Here is a 16,601-nt window from a genome sequence, read left to right on the forward strand (position 1 = left end):
GAAGGAGAGAGATTTTGCCCGGCTCACTCCTTGCACAGCCCAGTCTGGCATGTGAGTTTATCTAGCGAGAAAATCCTGCACCATCGGAGTCCAATGTGCCTGGAGCAGCAGTGACAAAATGAAATTTGACCCAGAAGGGCACATGGCATTCCATTGCTAACTACGGGACACCAGCTCCCACCTCCAAGGAGTAACTGTCATGCAATATAATTCTAAGGTGAAAAAGCTGAAACCAAAGAAGCTTTGCTCCTATCCAAACAGCTTTTGCCAAAAAGAAGCAGCAGCGAAGTCTTAATATTTTCCTCTTATCTTAAATCTTTAATCACGTGACACCCTCATTTATTCCTTCCCCATCTGTGAACACAGAATCATGGAAATGTTGGTCTAGAATGGACCTCGAGACCCTCTGCACAGAGGCAGGACCAAGTAAACCTAGACTATCCCTGTGAGGTGTTCGTCTAATCTGTTCTGAAAAACCTCCAATGATGGGATTCCACAACCTCCCATGGTAACCTGTTCCCATGCTTAACTATCCTTATAGTTAGAAAGTGTTTCTTAACATCCAATTCAAATCTTCCTTGCTGCAGATTAAGCCCATTGTTTCTTGTCCTACTTTCAGTGGACATGGAGAATAGCTGACCACCATCCTCTTTGTGACAGCCCTTAACACATTTGAAGACTTATCAGATCCCCCACTCAGTCTTCTTTTCTCGAGACTAAATATGCCCAATTTTTTTTAACCTTTTCTCATAGATCAGGTTTTCTAAACCTTGTAATGTTTTTGTTGCTCTTCCCTGGACTCTCTCCAGTGTGCGCACATCTTTTTCCTGAAGTGTGGTACCCAAAACCAGACATAGTACTTCAGCTGAGCCCTCACCAATGCCGACCAGGAACAGGACAATTAACTCCCATGTCATACATCAAATACTTCTGTTAATTGCAATTGCATCACATTGCTGGCTCATATTCAATTTATGATCCACTATAATCCCTAGATCCTTTTCACCAACTGACTGCCTACCCAGTTATTCTCCAATTTGTAGTTGTGCATTTGATTTTTCCTTCTTAAGTGTAGTATTTTGTACATGTCTTTATTGAAGTTCATTTTGTTGTTGATTTCAGACCAATTCTACAATTTATCAAGATCATTTTGAATTCTAATCCTTTCCTCCAAAGTGACTGCAACTCCTCCCAGCTTGGTGTCATCCGCAAATTTTATAAGCTTACTCTCCACTCCATTATCCAAGTCGTTAAGGAAAATATTGATTAGTGTTGGACCCAGGACAGACCTATGCAGGATCCGACTAGACATGTCCTCCCAGTTCGACAAGGAACCATTGATAACTACTCTGAGCATCGTTTTTCAACCAGTTGTGCACTCACCATATAGTAATTTAATCTAGACCACATAATCTCATAAGCAAACTAGGGTAGTCATGTGGGACTGTGTCAAAAGCCTTACTAAAAATCACTATCATGTCTACTGCTTCCCCACTATCCCTAGGCCAGTAACCCTGTCAAAGAAGGAAATTAGATTGGTCTGGCATGATTTGTTATTGACAAATCCATGTTAGCTATTCCTTATAAATCTATTGTCCTCTAGGTGCTTACAAACTGATTGACTGATAATTTGTTCTAGTATCTTTCCAGAAATTTAAGTTAGGCTTCCCCTTTCCTGCTCAAGTGGACCCTCTCTCTCCCCAGCAGGCCTCCTTCCTGGAATAGCATCCCATGGTGGAGGAAACCAAAGCTTTCCTGTCAATGCCATCTGTGCAGCCATGCATTCATCTCCAGGATGTATCCGTCACTGCTTGTGCCCCTTCCCTCAGTTGAGAGGATGGACGAGACCACCACCTACACCTCTGATGCCTTCAGCTTCCCTCCCAGAGCCCTGAGGTCACTACCGATATGCTCAGGATCATACCTGACAGTGTCATTAATGCCCATGTGGATGAGACACATGGGGTAGTGGACAGAAGGACAAATGAGCCTCGACAATATTTCTGAAATGCCTTGGATGTGGGTTCCAGTCAGGCAACACACCTCCCAGGACATCAGGCTAGGTCAGCAGATGAATGTCTCTGCCTTCCTCAGAGAGAGCCCCGACCACCACCACAATCACCCTATGTCTCCTTCTTTTGGGTGTGCTGGCTGTGAGTCTCCCAGCCTTGCAGGCAGGTGCCTCCTCTTCCTCAGCCACTGGGGTCTCCTCCACACCTCTTTTTGCTAGTACAACATACTGGTTCTTGACCTTGATGGATGGGGACCTGGGAGGGCATGTGAATCATTGTCTAGTGACCACCTCAGGCAGCAACCAGTCTCCTGCCCACAGAGCAGCCAGTTCTCCTTCTTCCTGGTGCTGCCATAGTCATCTGTAGTTGGCTAGCATCCTCCATCCCGGACATCTTCATGTACATCCTGTCAATGAAGTCCTCACACTCCCAGATGCTACGCCAAAGAGCCACCTCCTCCTGCAGCTCTCTTACCTGCTTCCTGAGGGATTCCACCTATGGCACCTCCCACACCAGGTGGTTACACCTACCTGGCTTTCTTCAGCAGAGACATGCAGGCCACATTCCCAGCAAGTCAAGACCAGGTAGAAGCCTCTGGGGGCAGGATCCCTGTTTGGCCAGGGTCCCACCCCGGTGCAGGCAGAGGAAGAACAAGCAGTGCTGTTGGTGACGTTTCATTTTCCTCCCACTACACGTTCATCCTTGCAGAGTATCTATAAGCTAAAACCTTATCTCCCTGCCTTTCTCTGCTGGCAAACTCCATTAGTCTCCCTGCTGCTCCTGCCACTGGGCGCCGAGGAACCTGAGTAATTCGGCATCTGCACAGCTTCCAAATGAGGTTTCTGGATCATTTGTTTAGTGAATTTAGTGCACGTGCATCTCACAAACCAAGGGACTATGTCTGCATTAGCTAAGACAGATTCTGTGAAAGCTCCCAGGGTAACTCATTCAATACACCTTGATAGTAATTCACTGTTCCAGTCCTGCATCTTTTCTTGAACAGAAGCTGCCAAGCATACAGAGCTACACTTGGTGGTTGTTTTTTTACTCTTTTGGGTCGGGAGGATGGTAGATGTGAGAAAATGTCCAAGTTGAGAACCGCTAACTCATTACACTTGTTACTCAATACAGCTTTGAACTCAGCTTCCCCAAAGAGACAGTGTAATGTGTTAACCCATGTGCCACTCACCTTTGTCACAGCAGGAGCCAGTTGGTAATAGGAGCTAATAGGAAAGATTAGATCATAGCAGTGCTTCTTACTTATTAGGAGACAGTGTTTAAAAGCCACAGTGATTTGAAAAGCACAGCACTTTACTACCCTCTGCCACAAGCTACCCTGGGCAAAAACACAAGCCTACCAGAGTGCTGTGCACGCTCCCTGGCAGCTTGGCTGCTCCCTGGAGCAGGTAACTGAGTTGTCTGAATGGAGCAGAGGTTCATGAGTGACTGAGCCAAGAAGAGGGGTCAAAAGTGGATTTTAAAAAAGGAGCAGTAAAGCGAGTCACTCAGTCACGCAGCCCTACAAGCTTTCGAAAACAAAACACCAACAAGCTGACTCAAGTCATCGGAGCATCTGGCTTGGAATTCAAACGGACAGATATATTTTCTCCCTTTCAAAACATTTTTTTTTTTACACTAGCCATCAGTAATCTCGGAGGATTTTCTTAGCTTTGTTTCCCTTCTTGTTTCCAGGAGACAGAACCACAGCGAGCTACTGCGAAAAGAGAAGCCAGAATGAAAGAGGGGCAGAGGAAACTGACAAACCAAAAGGGGGACCAAAAAACAGGGTCTTGCCTGCCAAAAAAAATCCAACAAGTTTTCCCCTTTAAGCTGACAATGCCACTCACCATACGACAAACCACGCAGACATTGGTCAAGTTAAATTAGTCCGGGCTTATTTCACTCACACGCTTGTCAGCACAAGAACAGGAAGACAAGGGAGGCAGATGAGAGACCTTCCAAGAAACAAGATAAGTACATCCTCCATCTTATATTCATGCCTCCCCAAACAAGACCATTACCAAAGGGTTGTCCTAGAATATCTGCCACCTTCAGTGCATTTAGCCCATACACACAGGCCCCTGGAATGGAGTGACAACATCCCACCTAACAAGAGCCAGACCAGAAAGAAAGCAAACTTGTGCACTATGGGCTAGAAGGCTCAGTGGTGAGTTAAGGAGGCTCAGTAGGGTCTGGGATGGGTTAAGGCAAAAGACCAAGGATTCAGATTCCACAGTGAGAAGGACCTGCAGGCAGGCAAAGGAAGGGGAGCAAATGGCAGGGCAGAACACAGCTGACCGATGCAGCAGACCTGGTGGGGCGGGTTGGGCTTCCTCTTTCAGGAGGAAGGTCAAGGATTCAGCAGTCCATTCTGGTCAGAATTGGAATAAGTGTGGTGCTTCCAATGTGTTCCCTAGGGAAAGCACAAAGCTGCTACATAATTGGTCCCTTCGGGTAGGCCACATTGGAAGAGTAGGGGATTTGCATCTCGGGCCTGGGATACATCAGCACATTTGTACAGTGTTGAGTACATCACTGAAATATCTGGAGTGCACATGAGTGCATATTGGAGGTGCAAACCAGCTGCCTTATGTATGGCTCTAGCTAGTGAAATCAATGTCAATTTGAAAAGCAATAACATTTGGCAAATTCAAACAAATAAAAATAAGATCAAGATAGTGATGCCAGGCTCTCTGCAAACTGCCCAGAAGGGAGAAATCCACTGGGAATGAGAATGGAAAGTAGTAACAAAACAAACTAAACTTGCAGTCCAATTAGGTCTGCAGACTAGCCCTCTTGTGTGTTTTGAACCCATAACAAGCACTAGGGCAAACTAAGCACAAAAGATTGTCTTGACAGCCCCAAATCACATAAGCATCACAAAACAGCCAAGCCATGGCGTACAAACAGTGATGCAAATAAACCATTCTCGTTGCTAAAACACAGCTGGCCTAGGCCATGCATTTCTTGCTAAGGACCTATGGTGTTACCATAGTAAAAACAAGGAGTCCCATGCAAAGGTCTAAAGAACTGAATAACTTTTTAATTACCCAGAATAATCCCCATGTGTCCTTACATGTCTGATAGCACTGAGTAGGCTGATTCTTGGCATGCATGAGCTTCTCACAGGAGAGCACTAGTAACAAAATTAGTTTATTTTAAGCTGGAGAAGAGCCAAAAAAACCCTAAGCTTGCTCTCTCTCTCTCTCTCTCTCTCTCTCTCTCTCATCTCCCCCTCCTCAAATCCCAATGTATCCAGTGTTAGAAAACATTAGGGGGAGATAATATACATTGGTCCTGTGGGTTTAAAGGTGAAGGACACAGATCTGTACTTGGATGCAGATCTCAAACTGCAGTCAGTTTAAACAAAAGCATTTTTTAAATGAAGTAAAGAGATAGCACAAGAATTAAACAGGTTCCAGAGCAACCCCAGGACTTCTGCATCACAAGATGGCCTTCACACCATGAGAAGGCAGGCAATTTATGTTTACTCAGCTGCTTTTGCCCTCAGGCCTGCCTCTCACACCCAAGCAAAGGTCCTATGAAACCTCTTTTGCCTTATTATTTTTATAGCAGCATACGTTTACAAGGCATTTTACAGTAGATAATAAGCGCTAAACACAGAATGGAATCCCAGTCCCCAAGGGCTCCCAGCCTTAAAGGGCATGAACGACAGTACAGCACAGAACAAATGGAGCAGTAGTGGTCATCACAGCCAGGAGGAGGCTTCAGTGGAACAGATGGATCTTATCTAGCAGAGACTGGTTCCCCAGCACACCTAGCTCTTGAAGGGCCCATACAATATATTTATAGTAGGAGTTCAGATTTTTATGTATCATACAAATTACACTTCTACTCCCCCATACCCGAAACTTAAAAATGCACTTGCCAATGGCACACAGGAAACTCTTGTGAGAAGGCAAGAATAGGAGAGAGCAAAATCTCGGGTGAGGTCCATTGCCTCCATCTATTACTTTAAGCAACAGTGACAGAGAGAGGACTCTTAAATTTCATTGACTTGCGTCTTGCATGCTCCTACATGCCATCTACAACTGCTGTCCCAAGTTCCTCCCTTCAGCTCCACTCTGGGTCCCCTCATCTGACTTAGACCCTCTTCTCTCCACACAAATTGCTCTCACCTAAGTCTCCAATTGCAACTTTCTGGCTAAATCTCAGGCCTCATCCTCCTTGGTACTTCTGTTACATTTGACAACGTTCATCATGTCCTTCTTGAAATGTTTTCCTCACTTGGCTTTCATGACTCCAGCCACTTCAGGGTCTTTTTCTGTTTCTGAGGCACAAGTTTCTAGATACTGCTATCTCAGCAAGCCAAACAGGCAGTTGCCTACCAAAGAAGGCTATTTGGGCATGTCAGAGGTCATCTACATCTTCACACAAAACACAGCTAATCTGCAGCTAATGTAGAACTCTGGCAAACGGAGGTTAGAGGTATTAGAAATGTGTGGGATGGTTATCAAAATATGGGCTAAAATTTCAACAGAGACAGGGATTTGGTAACTAGAGCTTTGTCTTGATGGGTCACCTTTACAGCAGAGTAGCCACTCAAATTAGAAAATACTAAGTATTCTATGTTCCCAGATCATAACATTCAGGGAAATCCTCTGCTGATTTTGTCTGCCATTGCTCTACTCCAGAGTACAGCCATTATAAAATGGGTAAGATCAATATAACTAATGCTAGGAGTCAGAACGTAACCATCCCGATTCCTCAGTCTCAGTAACAATTACCGAATTCCATTTAAATGTACTGACTCTCTCGTGGCCAGTAAGACCAGATAAAAGCTGCTTTATTGGGTAAATATTCATAAACAAAAAAGGCCAACCCAGTGCTCTGGGGGCAGTGTGCTTCCCAGGGGATCTGAGCTCAGTTTCTCAGGAGATGGGATGATGTGAAGGCAGAATGCACAATCCCTAGGTGCAGAGGAAGAAAATGTCTAATTATTCTTGAGCAACCTACTGTGACCAACCTTTACAGCACCATTTGTAGGCTCCTGAGAGACCTAACCTCCTTATCAGGGTAATATTGCGGGGTGTGAGGCGGTTAGGGGGAAAGGATGGGGAGTGCATTCCAGAGGATGCCTGGCCTGAAACTACCAGTGTAGTCAGACTGGATTTCTCTCTCCATGTCTGGGTGAAGAGCACAATGCCAGACATCACAGAATACATGCAAGAGGGTTATTCCGTGCTACAGTTGCCATCTCTTAGAGAGCATCAGTATTAGGAACACAGAGTTGAACTTCCATTGAGTTATGTGCACGTTCAGCACACCAGAGAATCTAATTAAAAACGCAAGGCATTCAACACTTAGCTGAAAGCACGAGGAGGAAGAGCTGAAAAAAAATCTAATTAAAAGATGACAGCGAAAATGCAGTCCCTCTAACAAGCTATTAAACCAACGCTGTTGAGAGGAATCATCCTCACATGTTAGGAGACTACTTAGTGAAAATTAACAGCCTTCCCACCAAAGACTGTATTTGATACATCAATGTAAAGATACAGTATTTATCAGCCTGCGTTAAGCTAAGGCCTTTCATGACGTGTGCAGTGACTCACCCTGCTGGATATGCGACAAGGCCGGTCCTGGGGTCGCAGGCTAATCCTCTGCCTCCCGACACAGTTATTCCTAACACTTTCTCCAAGGTCACCTAGTGCAAAAGGAAAACAGAAAGAGTCATGAGCAGCACTCACAGATGGGTCCATATATGGGTGCCAATGGATTACCTCATACTGGCATTCAGAAACATTGGTTCCCGGATGGCAATGAAGAGAACATCAAAAGTCACTGAGGCAACATCCAGTGGAAGAGTACTACCACTTTCAGGGATCCCAAGGGAGACCCGTAGCTAGCATAAATGGGTTTGCAAATGCAAACATCCTCCTCTGTAAAGTTGTTACTTGAAATATCTGCTTTTTCCAGACGAGGAGATTGGCTTTGGAAAGGAAGGAAACAGCCGCTTGAAGTCTTTACAAACCCACAAAGCCTTTGTCCTTTTGCAGAACATCCTCTTTGAGGTTCTGAAGCATTCAGAGAGCTTTCCCTTACCGCCCCTCCTTACCCACCCTCACCCCCTCCTCTAATCATTTGTACTGCGGCTTCCCACTGGGACTAAAACAAAAGCTGGCAAAGGTCTCCAGCCCAGGTGGTGCAGGCTCGAGAAGTCCTGAGTAGGCATTCAAACTCTGGGATTCACTGAGGTTCTGCTTCCACCTGAGGCACAAGGCAACTTGCCCAAGGTCATAAGGGGATCATGCGGAACAGAACCCAAGATCCAACTAGCTCTCACTCCTGTGTTCTAACCGTTAGAAAAGTATTTCTCAACTTTCTCAGGATGACAACCCCTTATTTGAAGTCAGAAATTCATATGACCTTCCCTTACATTTCTTACTCTTTTATAGAAGATGTATCCATGATAATAATGATATTATATAAAATATAACTTCTTTGACTTCAACTACTTCATTTGACATCACAAACTATGAAGGTTTTGACCGCCCCAGAGTCAATCTGGAGATTTGATTTTCTTTGCTATAGAACTGCAATAAAGTTTTCAATACCTCGTGACCCCCCACCCTCCCAACTGCCTTTGGTAACCCCCCTCCCTGGGGGGTCATGACCCTTCAGTTGAGAAACATGGCATATTAGATCTTAAAACTGGTTTCCTTTTTAGAAATCTTTTCAAAAGTGAATTTCATGCTTGTGAGGACAAAGTGACACAATGCTGAAGGCTGGGCCTTCTCAGTTAAGGGCCAGAGAGGACTCGAGAAAACCCTTCAGCTAAACTTAAGCCTGCGGTCCTCCCTGCTGTTCTCCTGACTGAGGCACAAAATTGTTCTTTTTCATTTACAGTTCATTCAGTGTGGTTTTATTTATTGCATGTTATATGCATGTGTTTTCCCCAGCACCGCCATCCCTGCCAATTCTTGATTTTGTTGGGTCATGTTGACTTCTGGTTTTGATTAACATAGTTTGAGTTAGATTTTGTTAAATATCCAGAAGCCTTCAGGCATGGGTGCCACGTAAGAAGTTATTATTGCAATGATTACTATGATCATCAGTAGCTTCCCAGGAGATTGATGTCTTGTGTTCATCCAGACAACAGGGTGCACAATAGACAGAGGTAGGGCAAGTTTTCCAGTGCCAATGTGCCCCAACACAGAACTGAAGGAATCACCTATATGGTGGAGTAGTATGGTCTCTTTATCCTTGAGTTCTCTGCTCAGGTTGCTAGAAAGAGTGCCAATAGTAATGGTGGGCTTTGATATATAGCTACACTTCCACAAGGAACTGGCCTGAGACCCCATCACCTCACTTCACACAAGCCACCAAAAGGCAGCAGTTCAATAACTCATGGCTTTCCCTGTATTCAAGCTGGTGACCTAGAGACAGGGCCGGCTCCAGGCACCAGCTTGTCAAGCAGGTGCTTGGGGCGGCTGCTCCGGAGAGGGGCGGCACGTCCAGGTATTCGGCGGCAATTCGGCGGACAGTCCCTCACTCCACCTGGGAGCGAAGGACCTCCCACCGAATTGCCGCTGCTGATCACGATCGCAGCTTTTTTTTGTTTGTTTTTGTTTTGGCTGCTTGGGGTGGCCAAAATCCTGGAGCCGGTCCTGCCTAGAGACAGAAGATTTCATATCCCATACATATCCCAATCCCCCAGCCATTCTATCCTCATTCTTGCAAAATGAGTCTCTCTTTGGAAATGTGGCTTTTACAAAACTGTAACTCAATATGGTTATTAAATAAGAGCACACTATTAAAAATGCATCTATAAATCCACTAGCAAAGCAAGAAAATAGCTTAGCTCCAATTCCATTTTCCTTTAAAAAAAAAAAAGGTACTTGTGCTTTGTTCAGGTGTATGACAGTGGCTTCAAAATACACCGCAAAATGCTTTTTAAAAATTCTGTTTGGAAAGTAATTACACACACAGCACTGAAGCACAGATCCCCAGCTCTCTGCCCCTCCAGCTAACAGGGGTTGAGATCCCTAAGTAGGGCGTTCTCAGCCCCAGAGATGGTGAATGGAAAGCAATTTACATCTCTCTCAAGTGATCCCATCTGGCCAACATTCCAGCCTTGTCTCATTATGAAAATTACCCATTGCTGATAACGGACATCAACTGTGCAATACAGCTTAGCGCCAGGTGCAGCCCAGGCTGCTTTTAACCGCGGTTTCCAAAAAGTCAGCATAGACACTATTTGTCCGAGGCCATGCTCGCACTTCAGCAGTACCTGCTGCAGGACACATTGTCAGCAACGGGTAATTTTCCCAGTGAAGACAAGGTTTCTGAGCAGTATGCTGATAGGCTCTGAAAGGAACTACATTCAGCTTCACAAGCTGGGGAGCATGGAGTTGGAAGACTCTTCCCACTCCCAGCTTTTAAGGGGGGGAAAAAATGAACCAGAGTGTTATTTAACGGATCTGTTTGGCCACCTTTAGTTCTCACTCTCCTCCCCCCCCACCCTCCCAATCCCCACTCCCACACAGCCCTGTAGCACCACACTGCACTTCCTCGGGTCTTCCTCTCCCACGAGGAGTGTTGCAGACACCCCAGGCAGCTGTGTAACATATGGCAGGCTGGAAAATGCTTGCAGGCAACAAACACCCCCTTTGTCCTGCAGCTTATAGAAGGATTCAGACCCACAGGGGACGCCCAGTCCACATGTACCCACAAAATTATTTTCCTTCTGGAAAGCATCTTCTCCCCTCTAGCTGATCACAAACCCAACTCTCCTACTTCCTTTATAAAGGCAGAACTGTTGCTGAGGGGGATAAGATAGTTGGTCTTTTTACCGTTATATTTAGACCTAGTGCTACACGAGGAGCATCCTGTGAAGCATGAGCCCAATTTTCAAAGCTCCACAATTAACTGATTTTTAAAAATTGACTCCTCTCACCTCGCCTCTCATCTCAGATCCAAAGCCTTTGCATGTAGGAAGCCTGCTGCCATGACTATGACTTGCAAGGCAAGAATTCATGAACTCATTTAACAAGCAGAATCTTATAGATTCTACTCAGCCATAACCTTTCCTTTTTCAGCTTCACTTACTGCAACACTCCACTATCCCTCAAACAAAAAGAAGCCTGTAATCATCTGTCTCCAAGTCCCAATCAGACTGAATAGAGTGGAAGAGAGGTGAACCTAAGATAGAAGAGCGGGGGGTTGGGGGGGAGGGGGCGCAGAGTTTGCATTCAGTGTTGGAAACTTGGGGTGTAGTTTTTCCATGGGTCCTCAAGTTGACCTCCTTTTTTGCACCCACACTTCTCATTTAGACACCTCAGTCTGCTGTTGGTACCTGCGTATCAGGTAGTGGACACCTAACTGACACGTGCAGATAATTACAAGACTGAGTTGCAAAGTTGTGCCTGCAATAATCTGTGCCCTTAAACTACAGGCCCAGAGGGGAGGCTAGATTTTTGAAGTCTGGCCCTTTGCAGTCATTACATCATACTGTGGAGTTCTATTAAGAATACCTGGCATTTCCATCCAAGGATCATAAAGTGCTTTAAAAGTGTTATTGAATTTAGCCACATGCAACGCTCTTATGGAGTTCCAGTTAGATTGCACCCATGTTCCAGAGACCGAGAGGTTTCCTTAAATCCATTTTTTTCCAAGTGTGAGTGCCTAAAACTGGGCACCTAAATCCACACTTCGGCACCTAAAACAGTGGCCAGATTGTCAGATGTACTGAGCACCTCTCACTTCATTGAGGAGTTGCAAGTGCTCAGTACATCAGAAATTAGCCCCCTTTTTCAGGTGCCAAAATTTCAGGCACCCAAGTTTGAAAAAGTTTGCCTCAGTGGCTTGCCCCAGGGTCACACAGCAGGCCTGTGGCAGAACCCAGATCTCCCATCTGCCACTCCTGTGCTTCAGGCCACACATTCATCCTTCGCCTCTGCTGAATCCTCAGGCCCTATGGCTGGTTAGTTCACACAGCTATTCTAGACAGCAAAGTAGTGCTGTAAGGAGGCCAGCACTGCAGCCATCTCAGTGCTAACATGGCACTGTTGCAAGGAAGTTCCACCTGCTGGAACCCTATTCAACACGAGCAGGACGTCCGGGAGAGGAAGCTCCCGTTGCTGTGCTGCCATAGCTGGCACTCTCGGGGCACTGCAGAGAGCAGCCAGAGCTTTCCAAGTTCTCCTGACCAGGGAGAACCAGCCAAACACTGCAATAAGACACAAGTGGTCTCCAGGCCCCCCTGCTGCACCAGCTCCCTGCTCAATTACTGACAAACCTCTCAGAAAGACTGGTCTAACGGCCCCCGGTCAGCTGCCCCGAACAGGAAGAACAAATCACAAACAAGAAGAAGTGCAACTGACAGCTCCCAGTGAGGGATTTTACTACTGGCTCAGGCTCTGTGCTGGTTTGAGGAAGCTGAGGCCAGGTCTACACTACTGCGGGGATCGAGACTCTTGACATCGATCCATTGGCAGTCGATTTAGCCTGCCAAATCGACAGCAAATCACTCTCCCTGCACTCTACCCCTGACGAGAAGAGTAAGGTAAGTCGACAGGAGAGTTTCTCCTGTCGACCCCCCGTGGTGTAGACCCAGTGTTAACTCGACCTAAGGTACGTCGACTCCAGCTACGTTATTCACATAGCTGGAGTTGCGTAGTGTAGGTCGACTTACCACCGGCAGTTGTTGCTGCATGAGAGAGCTAGAACAAAATTTTAAGTGCTTGGCATGCTCTCTTTGGGCTTGTGTACACAGCAACATCTATGGCCAGAGGTGGGTGAGGCACAAAGTGTAGTCTTGCTTCTATAGAGGGCATCAGCTGATGTTACAGAACCAATACTACAGGCTCTGACTGGGACCCTACCATTATAACACGCTCCTCCACCACAGTACACATTGTTGTGTAGATCCAAAGAAGCCAATACTATGGCTGAACCGGAGAGGGCTGTTTCTTAGCTGGGACTTGCAGAGATTTCCTTTCCATTGTGAGCAGAGACTTTCCCCCCTGAAAACCATATCAGTCAAGCCATGCTATTGAATCCCTACGTCTTTCCTTGCACCTCTTAGGCCACAGGATGGGAAGAACTGCATTAGGATCATACTGTGGTCCACCCACTGGGAAGGTTCTACAGCATAGCTTGATGGCCACTGTTCTCAGGAAAACAGAACCCTGGTCAGGGAAACCCTCTGTAATAAGGGACGCTCTGAGCATGGTTTCAACTGTAGGTTGGACAATGCCTTGATGTTGCTTCCAGACTGGACAGAAATATTACAGCAACACAGCTGATGCTCGTCACATCACTCATCCCAACACGGAAGCAGCGAACTGAGTAGGAGTCCAAGTGCAATTTTGTCTCCCCCTCTTCATCCCCCCAAACACCAAATGGAACTCTTAACTGTTAGCCCACCAGGCTAGCCCCATTTCTAGCCTTTCAATGACATCCACATCTTCGGAGGCCCAGGGAGCTACACATTCCCCACAAGAGCAAAGCTATTCTAGTGCAGAAATAAATAGCTGGAGAATTTAAGAGGAGGGAGAGGAACTCTGTCCAACACCTCAGTACTTGAAAACAGCTCCCAAGAGAGGAGCATCGTGGAATCAGCACAACCACATAGGCACGGCTAACGCACCGACAACGAATTCCTAAAGCAACATCAACCAGCAGCTTACAGGAGACAGTAACTTAAAAAGGTCATTCCCAGGTATGACAGAGTCCATCACCTCAGCCATTCCGAGAGGGCAGCCCAAAGATAAACAATGAGAAAGAATTACAACTGCTGTAAGGGTTTGTCTATACCTGGAAATTAACTGAAAGAGCTATTCCAGAGTAATTCTTCTGCAACAAGTTATGCTGGAATAGTTATTCCATTCCAGAATAGCTATTTCAGTCAGCTTCCAAGAGTAGACAAGCCCTTAGTTAAAAGCCTCATGTGGGCCAAGAGATATACAGTAATACAATTAATGTTTTAGTCCATTTCATTAACTAACAACATCAAGCGAGCAAGACAAGACTACATCCTTCCCTGTCAATAAATCACATGCTCACATAATGCACTTAGCCACATGCTTCTCTCATAGAAGCAGACACAGAAAACCCAGTGTTAAGAAAGCAGTGAGGGAACTTGGTCATTGCATTTTGGAAAGACTAGAGCATCTTCACCAACAGTGCAGCAGTTGTCAAAACTAGTAACTCTTTTGTCTGAAGAGTCAATATAGAATGAATTTTTTTCCCCCCCTTACAAAAGATCAAGGCTAGATTTCATGAAAGCCCCAGTTGACATGACCGATCCCCCTGGATTCTGCCACTGTAGCTTTCAGCACCGTTACAGTCCTGAATTTATTTGGAATGTTGCAACACAGCAATGTGACATGAAGCTGTTGACTTCAGGGGAGTAATGACATATGTGAAGATGCATCTTGGCCATGCATGGATAATCGACAGGTGAGGATGCACAGGCAGGAGTGGGCTACAGAAGCTACATTCAAATGGTGAGTGCCAAGCCCCAAAGCTAGCCCGGCTCTCAGATCACCAGCTTTCTCACCAGCCCCCCAACAGTGCACAAGTACAAGTGTGTGTAACCATCAGGGACTGATGCATACCACACAGCGTCTGATCTACTGTCTGAACACATGCGCTGATCTCCTGTTACTGCTGCAAAACAACAAAGGCTCGAGGTATTCCATTTACCTCCGCTGTGCTTCGTTTGGCACATTAAACATGGAACACTAATTACAGTGTGTTGTTCTGCTTAAAGGGTTGTCAGCGTTTCCATTGTAAAGCCTTCATTTCAGGGGTTTACAGCACAGCTGTGAAATATTCTCTTTGGGCTGGATCTTGACGTGCAAAGGTTTGGCTCCAGACCAGGTTTGTCCATTTGTTTGCTGTTGGGGGTTTGAGGTTTCTGTTTTTGGTCTCAAGGTTTTTTTTTTGTTTGTTTTGTTTGTTTTGGGGGGAGATCTAAGGAGGGAGCTGTTTCCAAGTTATCAGAATGCAAAACAACAAAAACCACACTGCTCCACTTGATTTCCTCCTCTCCCAGCCACCCCCTTTGTTGAGGTGTTCTAACTTTAACAGCTTCATCTTAGAGCCATTATAAACATACTTAACTCTATAAAGCTAGAGGATCTTTTGCCTTCTCCCTCCTCTTCCCCAACTACAGTTTACCTTGTTTTTCCCTCTCAGAGCCCAGTACTGGCGAAATGTGCCAGCTTGAAAGGCTGAACAGCAGGACAAGCTCCCACACACCCGCCTTACTAATATACCTCAGCCCTTCCCAGGGTGGACCAGTCTCCACAGCCCATTCAAACCTTGGCCGCCTGCCATTGTTGTTGTTTGTTCTGCTGGACTCTTTGTGAACACTGACCCTCTAGGAGTCGCACTGGAACCATCAAACTTGTTTCATGCAGGCCACCATGCCGACCTGCCGCAAAATTTTGGACACTTCCAAGCTCTGCTCTGTTTGAGCAGCGTTCATGAGATGAAAGGCTTCTTATCCCCACTTCCAAGCCACTGAGTCAGTCTCCACCTTCATTTCCTTACCAAGTAGGAATAATAATTCTGTAAGGTTCAAAGCAGCCAGGATACGGACATCTGCAATCAGCGATGGCGATTTGCAAGGTCAATTTGTTTGGTTACCAAAATAGCCACAATGCTCTTTTTGTTTTTAAAACCCCAGGAAACATGCTCCCACAGTCTAATTACATGCCTGACGCACCTTGGGACCACCGTGGCAAGGGGTGCAGTGAAGTTGCCCGGAGGCTTGAATCATTATAATGCACGTAGCCATTATATTATAAATCCTGCAAAAAAGCAGGGGGTGGGGGTGGAGATGGAGATGGGCTTCTAATGGAAGTGCTGACAGAGTCTCAGTTTAATGGCTCTGCCAGGTGCCAAGACAACGTGTGCGCGTGGGCGTGCGTTATACAGATTACATACAGGCTATAGAACGGAGAACAGCAAAAAGAGGGAGGCGGAGGGCAGGAAACGTGAACAAGTTAGCTCCCTATGGATTTTCTTTCTACATGCGCCCTCCCAGTCTCTCCCCCCTGCTCTCCCCACACACCACATTAACCGTTTCAGTGCCATTCCAGCTGTCAGGGTGACATTCCTGACCCACCAGCCCCAGCTGTCTAGGGCTCCACTGCTGAATCTGCACTTTCCTTCCCCAAGAGGCACCTGAAGTAAAACAATCCCATAAACAGAGTCTCCCAGCCCTTGGGAAGGGGAGGCAGCAGGGGGAGTCTGTTCAAAGTGCTGGGTCAGGAACCAGATAGGGCGTTCATAACAGGTAGCAGCAAGCAGCTGCCCCCCATTGCTCTGTGAAAGAGGATACATGAGGGTCAGCTCCCTACTGGCTTCTGAAGCACGGTGTAGGCACCATTAAATCGCTGCCCACAGGTCCCAGTTTCTCAGTTTAATACAAAGCTGAAATCTCCATCTTTCTCCACTCCCCATCCTCACACTAATGCCCGGGGTCAAATTTCCCTTTAAATATAAAATTCACTTCCTCACCCCTGCAGCCTTTATGCTCCTGAGAAAACGTGGTGAGCTCCAGGCTCTCTCTTTGCTCCTCCCACTCAGCTAGAGTCTTTATCTGCCTAACTCCAG

General features: G+C 46.1%; 1 protein-coding gene across 5 annotated transcripts in view; it reads right to left on the reverse strand.

Annotated features, from left to right (window-relative positions):
- MAPKBP1 (mitogen-activated protein kinase binding protein 1) overlaps positions 1-16,601 on the reverse strand; it is a 135,614-nt gene that overhangs the window by 77,648 nt on the left and 41,365 nt on the right. For all 5 annotated transcript variants that reach the window (XM_042849465.2, XM_042849468.2, XM_042849469.2 and 2 more), the window contains one exon: positions 7,586-7,677. In XM_042849465.2, the coding sequence (XP_042705399.2) occupies positions 7,586-7,677 (92 nt within the window). The remainder of the gene's footprint in view (positions 1-7,585; positions 7,678-16,601) is intronic.

The sequence above is a fragment of the Chrysemys picta genome, chromosome 4 (assembly GCF_011386835.1).
Source record: "Chrysemys picta bellii isolate R12L10 chromosome 4, ASM1138683v2, whole genome shotgun sequence".
Classification (NCBI taxonomy): Eukaryota; Metazoa; Chordata; order Testudines; family Emydidae; genus Chrysemys; species Chrysemys picta.